The 20048-nt window shown below is 43.3% G+C and overlaps 1 protein-coding gene across 1 annotated transcript in view; it reads left to right on the top strand.

Annotated features, from left to right (window-relative positions):
* The first annotated feature begins 263 nt into the window (after nt 1–263).
* Nucleotides 264–20048, top strand: part of LOC127004603 (uncharacterized) — a 39441-nt gene continuing 19656 nt past the window's right edge. The window contains exon 1 of the mRNA XM_050872595.1: nt 264–1982. Coding sequence (XP_050728552.1) covers nt 1790–1982 — 193 coding nt within the window. The 5' untranslated portion in view covers nt 264–1789. The remainder of the gene's footprint in view (nt 1983–20048) is intronic.

Genomic DNA, 20048 nt, shown 5'->3' with positions numbered 1-20048 from the left:
TTTTCAATTTCCTTCCCCAAACGTCCTTTGAGGATTTTTTTCTCTCTCTTCCTCGGCGCAGTGTTCGGCGGTCCGTGAAGTCTGTTCGTTTTCCTTTCTCCCCCGATAAAGCGCTTTGTCCCAGAAAGATATTGGCCCACTCCGCCCGTCTTAGGGTTGGGTGCTGCCCTGTTTCACGGTGGAGCAGACACATATTGAGTGGTGTGTTTGATACATATTGAACGGGTTTGCTCGGTGTGTCGGTAAGTCATACAGTAAGACGCACATCATCCCCCAAACCTGTATACAAAATGATACTTTGTTTCACCGTGAAAGAGATACACAAAGTAAATCGGTATATCTTGAAAATGTACGTGTTTCACCGCGAAGAATACACCGAGAAAGCCTCGTATGTGTCGAGTCAATGCGATCATGTACTAGACACGCCACACCCGCAGCACAACGTCCCGCGGCCGAGCCCTGGGCGCCGGCCTTCACGCCCCGGCACACAAAGGCCTAGCCAGGCAGGGCGCATGAGCTTCACACCATATCTGTTTCATGCCGTCCCGCACACTCGCGTCCATGGGCGGCCGCGGCGGTGGTCCGGTGCGGCAGGGGCGCCGCGGGGCCGGGGAGCGGCAGGTGCCCGAGGTGCAGGCGAGGCGGGGGGCGGGCGGCGCGCGTCCCCCTCATGAGGTTTGGGGTGAGCGAGGGCGGGGCGGCTCTGGGGCAGCGCGGGGCGGCAGTCGGCGCAGGACCCTCAACAAGTGTGTGTCGCCCGTTCATCACCACCGGCGCCGCCGCTGCCACCACTTCCCCGACAGGGACAGAGGCGCGAGCACCGCCACCGCCAAGCACGCCGCCGCCTGGCCACACTCGCGCCCCTACTGCCCCAGCGAGCGGCGATAAAAGGGAAGCGACGCGACGCGAGGGCGGAGTGATTGAGCGAACTAGCGAGTTACTGAGCGAGTGAGTGGGTGAGTGCGGGACGCGACGAGGCAGGTGGGCCGACACACAGGTGCGGGGATGTGATACGTGGAGCACAAAGAGAGAGTCGAGGGGAGGACATCAAAGCCTCATTATACAGTCCGCGGAAAACAACAGCCGTTGAAGCCTCGCGCCCCTCAGACATTAAAGAAAGTGAGACACCGAGACAGAGACAAAGAGGGTGAGAATATCAGAGAAAGAGAAAGGCAGACAGCGAGAGGGAGAGAAACAAACAGCAAAAGGGTTCCTCTTAACCTTCCATCGCAGGCCACGCTTCCTCGCTCCCCTCCCGCCCCCGCCTCGCCCCCTCCCTTCCCTACCACCGAAGAAGATTCACTCACCTGTTGACTTACCTGCTCCCTCAGCGCTTCCCCCCCCCCCCGCCCCGTGATGGACTCCTTCCGCCCCCGCCTTCCATCTTGCTGACAACTAACATTATTCACAGCTTAACCTCTCTCCCTCCCCTCACTCTTCCTCTCCCTCCTCTCTTTTTCTTTCCTCCCACCTCGTACTTTTCCCTCACCCTCACCTCACCCACACATCCACCTTGACGCCTCACCTCCTCTCAGCCCTTCCTCGCAGCACCTCGAAGCACCGTCCCCCTTACACTCCATCCCCTTTACCGTCACCCTTTTGACTCGCCCAACAATCCCTGAGACTCTCTTAGCCATAACACAGGCGAGCGACACCAAGCTACAGCCCGAGCCATATCCCGAGCCACATCCCAGCCACAGAACCTTACCCGGGGGGAGGATGTCCGCGGCTCAGCGTGGATAGTTCGGGGGGAGCTAAGCCGCCCCGGGGGGAGGCGGCGAACAAAACCATGTGCTCCAGCGCGGCTCCTGGGGGCGGGGGTGACAGCGGCCCCCTGCCCCCGCTCCCCCGGCCCACCAGCACCACCACGGGGGGTACGGAGGTGAAGATGCGTCGCTTTACCCTGCCTAACCTCTTCCTGACGGTGGAGGGACAGGACCGACAACTGGAGGAGATCTGCCCGGGTATCTACGAGTACACGGGTGAGTCCAGGGTGGAAGGGAAGGGAAGGGAAGGGAAGGGAAGGGGTGGGATGGGATGGGATGGGAAGGGAAGGGAAGGGAAGGGAAGGGGTGGGATGGGATGGGATGGGATGGGATGGGAAGGGAAGGGAAGGGAAGGGAAGGGAAAGGAAGGGAAGGGAAGGGAAAGAAAGGGAAGGGAAAGAAAGGTAAGGGAAGGGAAGGGAAAGAAAGGGAAGGTAAAGAAAGGGAAGGTAAAGAACTGGTAGAGTAGGGAAAGGAAAGAAAAGGAGGGGGACGGAACGGAAATGACTAAAAGGGAAGGGAAGATAAAGGAATGGAAAGGAAACAGGAGATGGAAATCGAAGGGAAAGAAAGGAAAAAGAAGCGAGAGGAAGGATTGGGATGGAGATGCAAATGAAAGGAAGAGGTCGTCACGAAGAAAATGGGAAGGGGTAGGGAAGAATAGAAGAGAGGGAAAACGAGAAGTGGGGTCAGGAGAAGATCGAAAAGATAAGGTAGGGTGAGGAACAGAAGGCAAGGGAAGGAAATAGATGAGATAAAAAGGAAAGGGAAGGGAAGGAAGGAGTCAGGAGGAGAAAAAAAGAAAGGGAAACGGATGAGATAGAAATTAAACGGATGTAAAGAAAAAATAAGAACCGGATGAATATAAGGAAAGGGAATTGATGTTATTGTAATAGAGATGGAAGAAAATAAGGGAAGGAAAAGAATAAAAAGAATCAGGAGAAAAAATTAGAAAAAAACGGATGTGATACTAATGGAAGGGAGGGGAAAGGGATGTAGGGAAAGAGAAGGGAAAGGAAGAACAGAGAGGAGGGGAGAAGAACAGGGAACAGGGGAGAAGAACAGGGAACAGGAGAGAATAACAAGGAAGGGGAGAGAGAAGGGCGGACGAGAATAGGAGATGGAAAGTAAACCGCAGATAAAGATAAGGCATGGGAAATAAAGGAAATAGAAAGAGGAAAAAAATGACGGAATAGGAAATGCAAGGAAGGAAATTTGAAGTGGAGAAAAGAAAAAAAGAACAGGAGAGGAAGGGAAAGTTAGGAAAAGCTATTTGAAGGAGAGAGAGAGAGAGAAAAAAAGGAGCAGGAAAGGAGGAGGGAAGGAAAAAAAATAGATATGCGAGAGTAAAGGAGGAGGATGAAAACGCGAATTGGAAGGAAAGAGAAAGAAAAAAAGAAAATGACGAATAAAAGGAAGAATGAGGGAAAGAAGGCGATTACGAACTGGAAACAAGAAATAAGAAGGAAAACAAGAAACATCAGAACGGAGAAATTTAATGAAAGAAAAACGGAAAGAGGAAATGACGTATAAAAGGAAGAATAAGGGAAAGAAGAAAGGCGAATTCGAACTGGAAAGAAGAAATAAGAAGGAAAATAAGAAACATTATAACGAAGAAAATTAATGAAAGAAAAACGGAAAGAGGAAATGACGTATAAAAGGAAGAATGAAGGAAGGAAGAAAGCCGAATACTAACTGGAAATAAGAAATAAGAAGGAAAATAAGAAACATTATAACGAAGAAATTTAATGAAAGAAAAACGGGAAGAGGAAATCACGTTTGAACGGAAGAATGAAGGAAGGAAGGACAGAAGGCGAATACGAAAAAAAAAGAAATAAGAAGGAAAATAAGAAACATTATAACGAAGAAATTTAATGAAAGAAAAATGGGAAGAGGAAATCACGTTTGAACGGAAGAATGAAGGAAGGAAGGAGAGAAGGCGAATACGAAATGAAAGAAAAGAAGAAATAAAAAGTAAAACAAAAAACATTAGAACGGAAAAATTTAATGAAAGAAAAACGGGAAGAGGAAATCACGTTTGAACGGAAGAATGAAAGAAGGAAGGACAGAAGGCGATTACGAAGTGGAAGAAAAGAAGAAATAAAAAAAAGGAAGGCAGGAAACATCAGAACGGAGAAGTTTAATAAAAGAAAAACGGCGGAGGAGAAGTGTGGAGGAAAATAAAGGGAAGAAAAAGGGGAAGTCTGGAAACGCAACGAAATAAAAAAAAAGGGAATAAAGTGATAAAAAAAGCTGATTGAAGGGGAAGGAAAAAGGGGAGGGAGAAGGGTAGAAATAAAGGAGGGAAGGGAGGGAAAAAACGGATGAAAATATGAAAAAAAGGGAAAGAAATGAAAGGAAAAGTGACGATACCAAAAAAAAGGGAAAAGTTGATTAAAGAAAGCTGGTGGAATTGATAGAGCTCTCTTTGAAGGGGAAGGGAAAGGGGGTAATGGAAGTAGGGAAAAACAGTGAAAATATGGAAATAAGGGGAAAAAAAGGCAAGTTAGGAAAGGTGACAAAACAAAACAAAACAAAAAAAAGGAAAATGTGATAAGAGAAAGCTAGTGGAATTGATAGCGTTCTGTTTGAAGAGAAAGAAGGGAAAGGGGGGAAAGGGAAAGGAGGAGGGAGTAGGGGAAGAAGAGGGGGAGGGGGGGGTAAGGCAGGCCGTTTAGAGTCATCGGGGGGAAAGGCATAATCGAGTAGGAATGAAGTGTTGTGTTAAGTGGTCTCATTTAGGTCTCTCTCTTTGCAACGGGTTCACAATAGTTATCGATTCTTGCTTCATTACTGCTGTTGCTTTTATGTGCGTGTGCGTGTGTGTGTGTGTGTGCGTGTGTGTGTGTGTGTGTGTGCGTGTGTGTGTGTGTGTGTGTGTTATTTTCCATTGTGTTTCTTTGCTTCTTCCTTTCCTTCGTGTCTTTCCTATCTTATTCTTCTCCTTTTCCATCTCTCTTTTCTTCCTTCCTTCTTTCCTCTCTGTTCTCTCTTTCACTCCCACTTTCCTTTCTTATTTCTCCTTCTTTTCCTTCTGTTTTTCTTTATTTATTTTGCTTCCTTTCCCTTATTTTCTTCTTTCACATTTTCGTACGTTTCTTCCTTCACTAAACTCCTACGTCCTTTCTTTCCTCGTTGCGTGTGTCGTCTTGTGTCCTTGGCGAGGGAGGAATATTAGAAGATGTGCCAATACGCGTGCGAGGGATGTCGATAGTGGTGAGGGGCTGAAGGGAGAAGAGGAGGTGGTGATGGTGGAGGTAATGGCGCCGGAGTGCTAGTGGTGACGGTGGACTTGGTGGTGGTGGTGATGGCGGCGAAGTCTCAGGACCGTATTATCAGATCCTTTCGGCTCTCACAACAAATATTTTCAAAGAGCACAAGAAAGGAGGTACGTCGGGTTCCCATGAGCTTCGTTTCATACTCATAGTGCAGATCCCTTGTCAAACTACCACTAGGCTCATAAGACTACCTATTATCTTAACCTAACTCAACCTATCCTAACCTAACCTAACCTAACTCTATCAAGGGGAGAGTATCAGGACATCTCACCTCCTGAAATCAATGGCGCCGGAGTGTTAGTGGTGACGGTGGACTTGGTGGTGGTGATGGCGGTGAAGTCTCAGGACCGTATTATCAGATCCTTTCGGCTCTCAAAACAGATATTTCCAAAGAGCACAAGAAAGGAGATAAGTTGGGTTCACATGAGCTTTGTTTCATACTCATGGTGCAGATGCCTTGTCAAACTACCACTAGGTAATAGTATTTTGGTCTTTAGTATGATTTTTAGTAAAGTTTTAGTATTATGGTATTTTGCATCACCTTTATTTTCGTATTATTTTTAGTATTAATTAATTTAGTATTAGTTCTTTGTATTATTTTGGTCTTTAGTATGATTTACGGTACTGTTTTGGTATCATGGTATTTATTTATTATAGTATTCCGAGGGGGCCTTCCACTCAGCCATCCCTCGATCTATTTTGTTCAATTAAAAGCATCCTGAAATCCATTTGGGAACCCTCTTTATAGGAAATTAGGAGGAGGGAATTTAATAGCGCCCCTACCCCCCTCTCTTCCCCTCCCCCTCCCCTCCCCCTCCCCCCTTTACCCTCCCTCTTAGATATGATACAGGATGGATTGCGTTAGTTTTAATTGGATTTTGGTTAAGGTTTGGCTGGGAAGGCTTCGGATCGACTTAGTAAAGGCAGAGTTAGGGGCATACACTACAGCTGCGCGTGACCTCAGTGCTCATCCCCGTCACACTGGACTTAGGAAACCGCAAAACTACCCAAATGATAAACACACACACACACACACACACACACACACACACACAGAGCATCAAGGTCGGGTTTCAAATATTCAGGTAACTTTCGCAGGTGCAGAAACGTCCACGGGGAGGGGGGGGGGGGGGAGGGAACGACAGGGCTTGACCTCCGCCTACCTACCTGTCTGCCTGCCTGCCCTTGCCTGCCTCCCTGCCTGCCTGCCTGCCTGCCTGCCCTTGCCTGCCTCCCTGCCTGCCTGCCTGCCCTTGTTCGCGGTCTTTCCCCATTGTTTTCCTTCTTTTCCCTCGTTTGCAATAAAGTGGTCAATCTTTTTCTTTTCTCTCATTTTCTACAGTTTCGGTTTGATGACAATTTTTTTACTGTTTTTCTTTTTTTTCTTATTTTCCTGTTCTTTTTTTTTCTTTCCTTTTTTCCTCGTTTGTAATTAATGTTCTATCTTTTTTTCCCTTTCATTCTTTTTCAGTTTAATTGGTCTGCCTTTTTTTCCATTCATATTTTTTTTCAGTTTTTACAGTCTATCTTTTTTTCCCTTTCATTTTCTTTCAGTTTTTTTTTTCTTTTTCATTTTTTTCATTTTCATTTTCATGCCTTGATTTTTACCTTTTCCTTTATTGTCGTATTTTCCTCTTCTTTTTCTTCTTTTTTATTCTTAGTTAGCAATAAATGGACTCTCTTTTTTTTCTTTCATTTTTATCAGGTTCATTTTGACGACTAATATTTTTTACCGTTTTCCTTTTTTTCTTATTTTCCTCTTATTTCCTCGTTTGCAATTAATGGTCTTTTATCCTTTCATTTTTTTGTCTGTTTCATGGTTAGATTTCTTTCTCCACTTTCTTTCTTTCATTTGTTTTTATTATTTATCATCAAACGTATATTTTTATTTCTCGCCTCACTTCCTCTATTTCTATCGGGATTTACTTACTTTCATCTCCATTTTCCATTTCAAATCTACAAACGCTGCCTTGCCTTCCCTCTCTTTCATGTATATTTCTGCATGCCTCCCTAACAAACCTTTAACCAATCGTATTCCATATTTCTCTTGATTTTCCACTTTCCCCTCATACAATTTTATTTTTTAGGGAGTAACTGTCGAGGGAAAATGGGAGGGGGAGAAGAGGGAGGGACGGAGAAAGGAGAGGGAAAATATGGGGGGCGGTGAGAGATTGTAAAGTGTTTGTCTATTAGTGTTTATTGTTGAGGGACACAGAGAGAGAGAAAGCACAAAGAACAAGCCGCGTGGTGTAAGCTTTTTGTTATTTCCGACCAGCATTGAACAACAACTTCGAGTCATCTGCATGTTTTCTAGCCGGCCCAATCCACACCCCTATGACAAGCTCTTCCTCTGCATCCCCCGCTTCCGTCAACATAGAGGGAGAGTGTGACGTCATCCGCGATCCAGTCATTACTCGGCTCGTGTTTGTGGGAGCGCCAGGTTACTTACTCCCAGTCACGGCACCGTTGCCAAATTATCGTACTCAGAGCCTCGTATTTACCAGTTTCTGAGTCATATCTATTGCCAAAAAACACCAATAATTAACCATTTTAACGATAACTATATTTGAAGGCAGTTATTGGGGTCAAGGAAACATTTTTGGGTCGGAAATTGGCAAACATAGGAGGCTGAGTACGACAATCTGGCAACGTTGAGTCACGGTAGCATTGCGGGAGAGAAGACAGCTTGTGCTCCTTTGACCTAAATCATGTTTCTTGGAAGTGAGGGTCGCGCTAAGGTACTATTTCTGAAGCTAACTAGGTCGCCACGCCTTCATCTGTTTTTTGTTTTTTTTTAAGTAAGGGTCGCGCTGCAGTACTATTTATGATACTAACTACGCCGCTTCTCTTCCAAATACGTTTCTTCGAAGTGAGGGTCGCGCTAAGGTACTATTTCTGAAGCTAACTAGGTCGCCACGCCTTCATCTGTTTTTTTTTTTTTAAGTAAGGGTCGCGCTGCAGTACTATTTCTGATACTAACTACGCCGCCTCTCTTCCAAATACGTTTCTTCGAAGTGAGGGTCGCATCGCTGTACTGTTTCCGTCGCTAACTAGGTCACCACGCCTTCATAAGTGGGTTTTTTTTTTCGATGGGTCGCGTTGCAGTACTATTTCTGATACAACTACGCCGAATCTCTTCTATATACGTTTCTTCGAAGTGAGGGTCTTGTCGCTATACTGTTTCCGTCGCTAATTAGATCGCCTCTCCTTCACCAATGTTACTTCGGAGTAGGAGTCGCGTTGCTGTATTGTTTCCGTCGCTAACTAGTTCGCCGCTCCTTCACCAATGTTTCTTCGGGAGTAGGAGTCGCGTCGCTGTACTATTTCCATCGTTCTCTAGGTCACCGCTCCTTCATATATGTCCCTTCAAAGAGAGCTCCATCAGTTCCACCAGGTTCCTTTTACCACTTTCTCCCTCCCCCCTTTTTTTACTCCGTCATCTTTCCTATCTTTCGTTTTTTCATTTTATTTTCTTCCACATTTCTCCGTTTTTCTTTTATTAGCAAACTTCTCCGTTCTTATGTTTCTCGCGTTTATTTTTCACATCGTTGTACTATCTGCGTCACTGGGTGGTTACTTTTTCATCAGTGTTTCTTCGAAGTGAGGGTTGCGCTTCAGTACTATTGGCGTCACTTAAGGTCGGTATTACAAGACACATTCGCTTGTCACATCAACTATTTCTAAAGGTCAAAGTGGGGATCATTCGGGTTCTAATGAGTGTTTCTTTAGGTTCATGGCAGAGAAGAGGGGTCAGACTACCACCAGGGTCATAAAACTACTTCTGGAAATGCCACAAACTCCTACGAAAGCCTTGTCAAATATGTGAACTTGGGCGACGAAATGTTTAGTAATACGGCCCTAAGTTAGTAAGTCCTCACACCACAAATGTCTCTTCGAAGTGAGTGAGGGTCGAGCCGTAATAATGTTTGCGTCACTAATTGGGTTCTCTCTCCTTCAGTGTTTCTGCGAAGTGAGTGAGGGTCGAACCGTAATACTATTTGCATCACTAACTGGGTCCTCTCTCCTTCACTAATGTTTCTTCGAAGTAAGGGTCGCGCTACAGTACTATTTGTGTCGCTCCCCAGGTACTTACTCCTTCACCTATGATTCTTCGCAGTACAGGAGAAGCTGCAGTAATACTTGTGTCGCTACCCGGTACTCACTCTTCGCCAATGTTTCTTCGCAGTAAGGATCACGCTGCAGTGCTATTTGTGTCGCTCCCCAGGTACTTACTCCTTCACCTATGATTCTTCGAAGTAAGGATCACGCTGCAATAATACTTGTATCGCTAACCAGGTACTCACTTCTTCATCTTTATTTCCTCGAAGTAAGGGTCGCGCTGCAGTACTATTTCTGACGCTAACCAGGTCGCCGTTCCTTTGCCAATGTTGATTATTTTTAAGCAAGGGTCACGCGGTACTATTTCCATCAGTATCTAGGTCGCTTCTCCTCCAGTCATGTCTCTTCGAAGTCAGCTGAGGTCGAGTCGCCGTACTATTTCCGTCAGTTTCCAGGTCATCACTTCTTCACCAATGGATAACTAAACATCAGGCCAGCAACAAAGTCTACCGGCGTTATAGGCTGAACGTGAAAATAAAATGCCGGGGCAGGAGAGAAGAAAGCGTGAAAAAGAGAAAACAGCAGCGCAGGTGGAAAGAGAGAGAGAAAAAAGAAAATAACGTATAAAAGGAAGAATGAGGAAAGGAAAGCCAATTCGAAGTGGAAAGAAGAAATAAAAAATAAACGCGAGAAACGTAAGAACGGAGAAGTTTACTAATAAAAGAAAAACGGAGAAGTGTGGAAGAAAATAAAAGGAAAAAGCGAAAGTTAGGAAAGATGACGGAGTAAAAAAAAAGGGGGGGGGGGAGAAAGTGGTAAAAGGAACCTGGTGGAATTGATGGAGTTCTCTTTGAAGGGGAAGGGAAGAGGGCGGAAGGGGGGAGGAATAGTGGAGGGAAGGAGGAAAAAAACGGATGAAAATATAGAAGAAAAAGGGAAAAATTGAAAGTTAGGAAGGAAAGGAAAGTGGTTAATAAAAGCTGGTGGAATTGATACAGCTCTCTTTGAAGGGGAAGGGAAAGAGGAGAAATAGTGGAGGGAAGGAGGACAAAAAAAACGGATGAAACTGTAGAAGAAAATAAAGGGAAAAATTAAAAGTTAGGAAGGAAAGGAAAGAAAAGTGGTTAATAAAAGCTGGTGGAATTGATACAGCTCTCTTTGAAGGGGAAGGGAAAGGGGAGAAATAGTGGAGGGAAGGAGGAAAAAAAAACGGATGAAACTGTAGAAGAAAATAAAGGGAAAAATTAAAAGTTAGGAAGGAAAGGAAAGAAAAGTGGTTAATAAAAGCTGGTGGAATTGATACAGCTCTCTTTGAAGGGGAAGGGGAAGGGGGAGGGAGTGGGGGAAGAAGGAGAGAGGGGGCGCAGGCAGGCAGTTTGAAGGAGGGAGGGAGGCACAACACACAACTCACGGGGAAGGGAAAGGGGGAGGGAGTGGAGGAAGAAAGAGAGAGGGGGCGCAGGCAGGCAGGCAATTTGGAGGAGGGAGAGAGAGAGGCACAAACACAAAACTCGCAAGCCCTATCGAGAGGCTAGAAGAAGGTCAAGGGAGCAGCGCTTAAGAATAAAAGTAGGTCGATGCAAAAAAATAAAACTCTGAAGGATGTCGATGTAAACAGAGGTAGAACAAGGCCGATTTTTACTTTGTCCGGGGTGACTTAGAGCTTCCTGTTTACTCCCACGTCTCCTCCTCCTCCTCCTCCTCCTCCTCCTCCGTCTCCCTATTACAGGAATTCCTTCGCGACGGGACTGAGTGTAAGATGTCTCGGGAATTAAATTGGCTGTCTGTCTTTTTGAAGTGGTTATTCAGTTCCGACAATCCCGACATTCGAGGGGACACAAAAGACGTCCCTTATTAACTTTGTAGTCCTTGGGCGTCCGGGGTTTTCATAAGGCGGGACTCTTGTCACCGCGCAACACGAGGCTGACTTCGACAACTGATGGGGCACTTAAATCTACCTTCCAGGGACACACAACGACGCAGTACTTTCTTCTCGACCACAAACTTTACTTGAATGTACTTTTTTATTATTACTATCTTATAAAGGGGATTCTTTTTATTGTATGTATCCTGATATCATTTATAACAATTTTCCTTATATCTTGGTCTGTCTCCCTTCGCTGTGGGGGAAAATAATCTATAAAAACTGTTTACCAGACGAGCCAGATGACCAGATTTTTTGTTATCATTACTGTCTTATTAAGGGGATTCTTTTTATTATAGTTATTTTTTATATCGTTTATTTCACTTTTTTTTCATATCTTGGTCTGTCTCCTTTCTCTGTGGGGGAAACTAATCTATAAAAAGGTATACCAGATGAACACGATGGACTTAATCGCTGCGTTATTCTAATACTCTTTTCCTTTTCCTATTGAATATTTAGAATCAATGTTTTTTTTTCTTTTAACTTTTCCTCTAACTTGTTTCATCTCAGACTTTGTGCTTAAGGAAGGCCAGCGTCGAGGAGGAGACCAACCGCTGCACTACAAACACACACACACACACACACACACACACACACACACACACACACACACTATAAACACACACACACACACACGCATCAAGACACAAGGCCAAACACCAACCTTCACGTGGGTTTCATGGCGAGGCGGCGGAGTGCGCGGAGTGATAACAGTGTCGCAAGGCTGATCACACTCGCTTAGCTTCCTCTGCCCCGCCATGGAGCTCTAGATTCTGCTATTAATAAGCCTTGGTGAGGAGTCTATCAACCCCACAAGCCGCAGCCGCACTAACTCGAACCTCTCCCTCTCTCCTTCCCGTCCTCCCTTGCCTGGCTGTTCTCCTTCAAGGGATTCATTGCCGGCATCGGTGTTATGTTCCCTGCCATCTCTATACGTCAAGACTCGTGTTCCGGCCTATCTGTCTGTGCCATGGGTCTCGATTTTTTTATAATAAGTTTGTTTTCTGCTTATGCTATATCTTTATCTATCTCCTGAGTGTTGTGTTACGCTATGTTCCCGGACGTCTCTAGCTCAAGACTCGTGTTCCGTCCTACCTATCTCTGCTATGGGTCTCGATTTCACATTTTCTATTATAAGTTTTGTTGATTTCTCATTTCTACCCTCAAGACTCGTGTTCCAGCCTGCCTATCTCTGCTATGGGTCTCGATTTCACATTTTCTATTATAAGTTTTGTTGATTTCTGCTTACTCTCTCTATCTCTCAATCTCTTTATCTACCTCCTGAGTGTCATGTTACGTTATGTTCCCGGCCATTTCTACCCTCAAGACTCGTGTTCCAGCCTGCCTATCTCTGCTATGGGTCTCGATATCACTTGTCTATTATGAGTTTTGTAGATTTTTGCTTACTCTCTCTATCTCTCTTTTTATCTACCTCCTGAGTGCCATGTTACGTTTTGTTCCCTGCAATCTCTACCTCAAGACTCGTGTTCCGCCCTACCTATCTCTGCTATGGGTCTCGATTTCACATTTTATATTAGAGGTTTTGTTGATTTCTGCGTACTCTCCTTATCTATCTATTTATCTACCTCCTGAGTGTCATGTTACGTTGTGTTCCCTGTAATCTGTACCCTCAAGACTCGTGTTCCGCCCTACCAATCTCTGCGATGAGTCTCGATTTCACACATTTTTCTATTTTGTGTTTGTCTTCTGCTTACTCTCTCTTTATCTCTCTCTCCTTATCTATCTATCTATCTATCTATCTATCTATCTATCTATCTATCTATCTATTTATCTATCTTTCTGTCGAGTGTCATGTTTCGTGCGTTTTATCTCCGTCTTTGGTTTCATGTTTTTTATTCACTTCATCAACCTTGAGTTTCCTCTGTGCAATTTCCGTCCTGGGTTTCATTTCAGGTGACCAAATTAATCATTCTTCTCATTTTCCTCCTCCTCCTCGTCCTCCTCCTCCTCCTCCCCTTCCTCCTCCTCCTCCTCCGCGACTAATATCTGTGTGTCGTGCTTAATTACAGTGTGTGGAAAAAAAAAGTTGTCCTTGTTTGGTGTTTGTGTGCACTGATACCCCCGACGAACAAACACACACACACACACACACACACACACACACACACACACACACACACACACACACACACACACACACACACACACACACAAACAAACAAACAAACACGTACGTCCCCTTTATTAGTTTGCACTGATACATAACCCACCGGTGATACAAACACCACAAACAGTCGCTGCACACACACACACACACACACACACACACACACACACACACACACACACACATCTCCTTTATATACTTCGCCTCTCTCGGTTTTTATATCCTGCCTCGGCCTGCCTAAAGTTGAAGGCTCACCAGCTACACAATGATGGAAAAAGGGAAAAAGTTGTGAAATTAGGCCTAGGACAGACAATACATAGACGGTTAATTAAACGGAGACAACGGCAGAGAAAAAATAAGAAAAAAACGCGAAATAAACGAGAAAATTAATAGGTAAGAAAGACTGGGGGATAATAAAAGAAGGAAAAGGAAAAGAAATTATAAAAAGGGAAACAAGGTATTATATTAGGCCTCGAACAGACAATATATAGACGTGTAATTAAACGGAGACAACGGCAGTGTGAGAATAACGAGAAACAAAGACGGGAAGATTTGAGAAACGTAAAAAAAAATATGAGAAAGAGGGAAGAAGACTGACTGAAATAGACTTAGAACGGATAATATATAGACGCTTGAATAGATATAGAGAAAGACAAAGGAAAAATAAGAAAACAAGTACCGGAAGATAATGATAATGATAATAGAGAAAAGGACAAGATGATAAAAGGATTGCATAATAGAATTTGGCTTAGAACAGACAATCCATAGACGCTAAATCAGGCGAAGAGAACGGCAGGAGAGGAATAAGAAAACCGAGGACAGTAAGATAATAAAAAAAAGAGAAAAAAAAAGAAAAAAGGGAGGAATGATTGAAAAAGGCCTAAAACGAATAATATATATAGATACTTAACTAAACCTAGAGAACGGCAGGAAGGAATAAGAAAACAAAGACAGTAAGATAAAATAAATGAAAGTAGAGGAAAAGGAAATGAAAAAGAGTAAGAATATATGTCTGGACTCTTGAATAAACAGAAAGACCGGCAAGAAAAAAATAAGAAGAACATAAACCGTAAAATTATATATTAAAGAAAGGAAAAGGAAATGAAAAGAGGAAAGAATATATATGTAAAGACTCTTGAATAAACGGGAAAGACCGGCAGGGAAGAAATAAGAAGAACATAAACCGTAAAATTATTTATAAAAGAAAGGAAAAGGAAATGAAAAGAGGAAAGAATATATATGTAAAGACTCTTGAATAAACGGGAAAGACCGGCAGGGAAGGAATAAGAGAAGAAAAACAAAAGCAGTGAGATAATAATGACAATAATAATAATAATAGAGAAGAGATTAAGATGAAAGAAAAAGTAAAGTGATCCAATTACGCTCATAATGGATTTACTTAAGCGAAGAAAACGGATAATAAGCAGGAATGAGAAAGAGCAAGACAGGAAGATGATAGAATATACGAGAAGAGGAAGAAGGAAATAAAAAAAAGGGAAAATGAGAGAATGAATTAAAACTTACAACGGAAAAGAAAACGACAAAGCAAAAATGAGATAAACAAAAACAGCAAGATAAGGAAAACAAAGAAAAACAAAGAATGATGAATATATGAAGGAAGAGGAAAAAGAAAAGAAAAAGAGGAAGAACGAGAGAATATTAACTTAGAAAAAAACGATAAAGCATAAATAAAATAAACAAAAACAGCAAGATAAGAAAAACAAAGAAAAACATAGAAAGATGATAATATATATGAAGGAAGAGGAAAAATAAGGATATAAAAATAGAGTGAGAGAATTAAACTTAGAAAAAAACCGACAAAGCAGAAATAAGATAAACAAAAACAGCAAGATAAGAAAACAAAGAAAAACAAAGAAAGATGATAATATATATGAAGGAAGAGGAAAAAAAGGATATAAAAAAAGAGTGAGAGAATTAAACTTAGAAAAAAAACCGACAAAGCAGAAATAAGATAAACAAAAACAGCAAGATAAGAAAAACTAAGAAAAACAAAGGAAGGTGATGATATACGAGAGAAGAGGAAAAAGGGAAATGAAAAAGAAGAAAAAATTAGAGAATTTAACAACGGAACAGCACATATAAAAAACGGCAAAACGAGAATAATGAAAAACAAAAAAAAGAGATAAACAAAATAAGAAGAAAAAGGAAATAGCTAAACTGACTTAACTAACATATAAACAACAGACAGATAGAGGGAATAGAAGGGATGAAAATAATAATAAATAAACGAAGGCAAGGAAGATGATTAAGAGCCAGGACGGGAAGAAGAGATCGAAAACAAAGAGATGATTAAATTAGGTTGAGGGAGAGCAACAAAAATAGGGACCCGATGAGGAGGCGGGGAGGCGAGGCGAGGACGGGAAGCCAAGACCGAGACCAAGATGAGCCAAGGAAAGGAAAACGGGAAACCAAAGATGCAGGAACCAAGACCAAAGAGAAAGGGAAACTATGACAAAGATGAAGAAAGACCGAAAGGAAAATGGGAAAACAAGAACAAAAAGATCAAAACGGAAAGGAAAATGGGAAACGAAAACAGAAAGATAAACCAAGATGGAAAGGAAAACGGGAAACCATGTTGCAGGAACCAGGACCAAAGGAAAAGAAGGAAAACTAAAGCAAAGATGAAGAAAGACCGAAAGGAAAATTGGAAAACAAGAACAAAATAATGAACCAAGACGGAAAGGAAAATGGGAAACGAGAACAGAAAGTTGAACCAAGACGGAAAGGAAAACGGGAAACCAAAGATGCAGGGACCAGGACCAAAGGAAAAGAAAGAAAACTGTGACAAAGATGAAGAAGGATCGGCAGGAAAATGAGAAATCAAGACTAAGAATACGAACCAAGAAGATGAAAAGGAAAACGGGAAACCAAGATGAAAAGGAAAACGGGAAACCAAGATGAAAAGGAAAACGGGAAACCAAGATGAAAAGGAAAACGGGAAACCAAGATGAAAAGAAAAAAAAAGATAAACGAAGACAAAGAAGATGATGCAGCAAGACGAAGAGGAAAACTGGAAACAAAGACGAACTTAATCAAAAAAGAGGAAAAAGGGAAACCGAGATGAAAACGAAAAAAAGGGGAAACGAAAACAAAGATGATAAACTAAGACGGAAGAGAAAATAAGGAAAAAAGGAAAACTAAGGCAATGAAGATAAACTAAAATGAAAATGAAAACAGAGGAAAAGGGAGAATGAATGCAAAGATGATGAGCAAAGACGGAAAGGAAAGAAAAAAGGGAATTTCCAACAGAGTGAACGAAGTGGAATGCGCGACTAGAGAAGAGAATAAGGAGGAATAAATAAAGAACGAAGAAGAGGAGGAGGAGGAGGAGATGGAGGAAGAGGAAAATGAGTTTGATGATGATGGAAACAAAAGAACCTAACTGGCTCTTATCCCCCCCCTCTCTCTCTCTCTCTCTCTCTCTCTCTCTCTCTCTCTCACCTGGGGCACAAAGGGGCACAAGAAAAGGTGATATGTGATGATGGACAGAGGACGTGATGTTACAAGCGCCCACACACACACACACACACACACACACACACACACACACACACACACACACACACACACACACATGGATTGGCGTAATTAATTAGGTAACGGTGAAAAAACAGGGTACATACACACACACACACACACACACACACACACACACACACACACACACACACACACACACACACACACACACACACACAGTCACACATGGATTGACGTAATTAATTAGGTAACGGTGAAAAAACAGGGTACACACACACACACACACACACACACACACACACACACACACACACACACACACAGAGGCAGATGCAACAGCAAGATTCATCTGTAATCTGTCATGCTGTTTTATACGCTGATACACTGCTAAACACACACACACACACACACACACACACACACACACACACACACACACATACAAATTACCCCCACACACGAGAGAACACAGACCACGATATATGATAATTTACATACATACTGCCACTCGTTTGTTCTCCTGACACACACACACACACACACACACACACACACACACACACACACACACACACACACACACACACACACAGTTCACACGTGGAGTGAAGGGGAGAGTTGAAGGGCAGGGAACGACTCGCACTCAGACCCTTTTTGCCCCGTCACGCCCTTTGAAGGACCCCCAAAACACAACCCTCAGTGACCCTCAACCGAAAACACTTTACCAACAACTCCAGAGACCGCTTTGCCTCCATTCTTTTTTCTAAACGATCCGAAAAACTATTCATCAGCGTCTTTACCAACCCACCCAAAGAACTTGAGGGACCCCCAAAACACAACCCTCAGTGACCCTCGAACGAAAATACTCTACCAACAACTCCAGAGATCGCTTTAGCTTGATTCTTCTTTCTAAACGATCCGAAAACTATCCTTCAGTGTCTTTACCAACCCACCCAAAGAACTTGAAGGACTCCCAAAACACAACCCCCAGTGACCCTCGAACGAAAACACTCCACCAATAACTCCACAGACCGCTTTCCCTCGATTCTTCTGCTAAACGATCCGAAAACTATCCTTCAGTGTCTTTACCAACCCACCCAAAGAACTTGAAGGACTCCCAAAACACAACCCCCAGTGACCCTCGAACGAAAACACTCCACCAATAACTCCACAGACCGCTTTCCCTCGATTCTTCTGCTAAGCGATCCGAAAACTATCCATCAGCGTCTTTGCCAACCCACCCAAAGAACTTGAAGGACCCCAAAACACAACCCTCAGTGACCCTCGAACGAAAACACTTTACCAACAACTCCATAGACCGTTTTGCCTCGATTCTTCTGCTAAACGATTCAAAAACTATATTTCAGCGTCTTTACCAACACACCCAAAAAACTTGAAGGACCCCCACCAACCAACTCTGCGAAAGGCTTGTCAAATGTGGGTCCCAAAATGTTCGAGAATATGAGTCTACGGAACACACAACCCATATATTAATTACTTAAGACTTCACCAGGCCACCTCTCGTTCCCTATACAGACCTTCCTTAAATTTACATGGGGCTTACCAGGGGACCGTCTTATCAAATGTTGGTGTGTAAGCCCGGAACTGTTTGTGGATATGAGTCTACGGAACACACAACCCATATATCACTTAAGACACGACCTAACCACCTCTCGCTCCCTAAACAAACATTCCTTAACATTACACGGATCTTACTGGGGGACCGTGTTATCAAATCTGTGTGTGTGTGTGTGTGTGTGTGTGTGTGTGTGTGTGTGTGTGTGTGTGTGTGTGTGTGTGTGTGTGTGTGTGTGTGTTTGTGTGTGTAAGCCCCGAAGCATTTGGGTAAATAAGTCTACGGAACCCATAACCCATATATCACTTCAGACAACACACAGCCACCTCGCTAACCTATTCATCCTTAACCTTACACGGGGCTTACTAGGGGACAGACAGCCCTCCCCAAAGCGCCCTCCGCCAACCCTCGTCACCCCCCGTCGCCCCAGGAAAGAAAGCAGACGCGCCCTAATGGTATTCCTGCAGGCACTAAGGATTGCTCTGCGGGAGGGCCATTCCAGCCTTCCTCTTTTCTCTCCTCCTCTCTTCCCGCCAAACAGAGTAAAGGTTCAGGGTTCCTTTTTTCCTTTTCTCATTTTTTCTCTTCCTTTTTCACGTTTCTCAGATTCTTCGTTATTTCTTCCACTTTCTGATGATCTTTTTTAATTTTTTTGCTTGTTCGTTCATTTTTATTTTGTTGCTGTTTTCTTGGTTTAGTTGTTTCGTTTTCTTTTTTTGTTTCTTCTCCTTGACCTTCTCCTCCTTCTCCTCATCCTCCTCCTTCTCTTTCACAGCAAAAACGTACATGTACACCTAACACGGACCACACCTACACGACTACTTCGGTGCACATAAAGGAGACCAACCGTGTACACAAGGGAAACACGCACATGGAAGAAGGTACACATAGGGTTGCACATACATATACAATTACACACATACACACACACACAAACACACACTACGTTTTTTAAATATTTCCTTCCGTGAGTGACGTTGGAAGTCGAGAAAAATAATTATCATCATTAAAACATTTCTGTAATAAACATACATAATTAATCTCCCTTCCTCGTTTATCTTTGGCTCATTCTTCGTTTATCCCTGGAACCTTATTCTTCTTTATCCTTTCTTAGTATTTGCTCTCATTCTTCGTTTATCCCTGGCTCTCATTCTTCGTTTATCCCTGGCTATTATTCCTCGTTTATCTTTGGCTCATTCTTCGTTTATCCCTGGCTCTCATTCTTCGTTTATCCCTGGCTATTATTCTTCGTTTATCCCTGGCTCTTATTCTTCGTTTATCCCTGGCTCTCATTCTTCGTTTATCCCTGGCTCTCATTCTTCGTTTATCCCTGGCTCTTATTCTTCGTTTATCCCTGGCTCTCATTCTTCGTTTATCCCTGGCTCTTATTCTTCGTTTATCCCTGGCTCTCATTCTTCGTTTATCCCTGGCTCTCATTCTTCGTTTATCCCTGGCTCTCATTCTTCGTTTATCCCTGGCTCTCATTCTTCGTTTATCCCTGGCTCTTATTCTTCGTTTATCCCTGGCTCTCATTCTTCGTTTATCCCTGGCTCTAATTCTTCGTTTATCCCTGGCTCTTATTCTTCGTTTATCCCTGGCTCTCATTCTTCGTTTATCCCTGGCTCTCATTCTTCGTTTATCCCTGGCTCTTATTCTTCGTTTATCCCTGGCTCTCATTCTTCGTTTATCCCTGGCTCTCATTCTTCGTTTATCCTATTCTTCGTTTATCCCTGGCTCATTCTTCGTTTATCCCTGGCTCTTATTCTTCGTTTATCCTGGCTCTCATTCTTCGTTTATCCCTGGCTCTCATTCTTCG

This window comes from Eriocheir sinensis, chromosome 28 (assembly GCF_024679095.1).
Source record: "Eriocheir sinensis breed Jianghai 21 chromosome 28, ASM2467909v1, whole genome shotgun sequence".
NCBI lineage: Eukaryota > Metazoa > Arthropoda > Malacostraca > Decapoda > Varunidae > Eriocheir > Eriocheir sinensis.
This window is presented reverse-complemented; position numbering and strand designations above follow the sequence as displayed.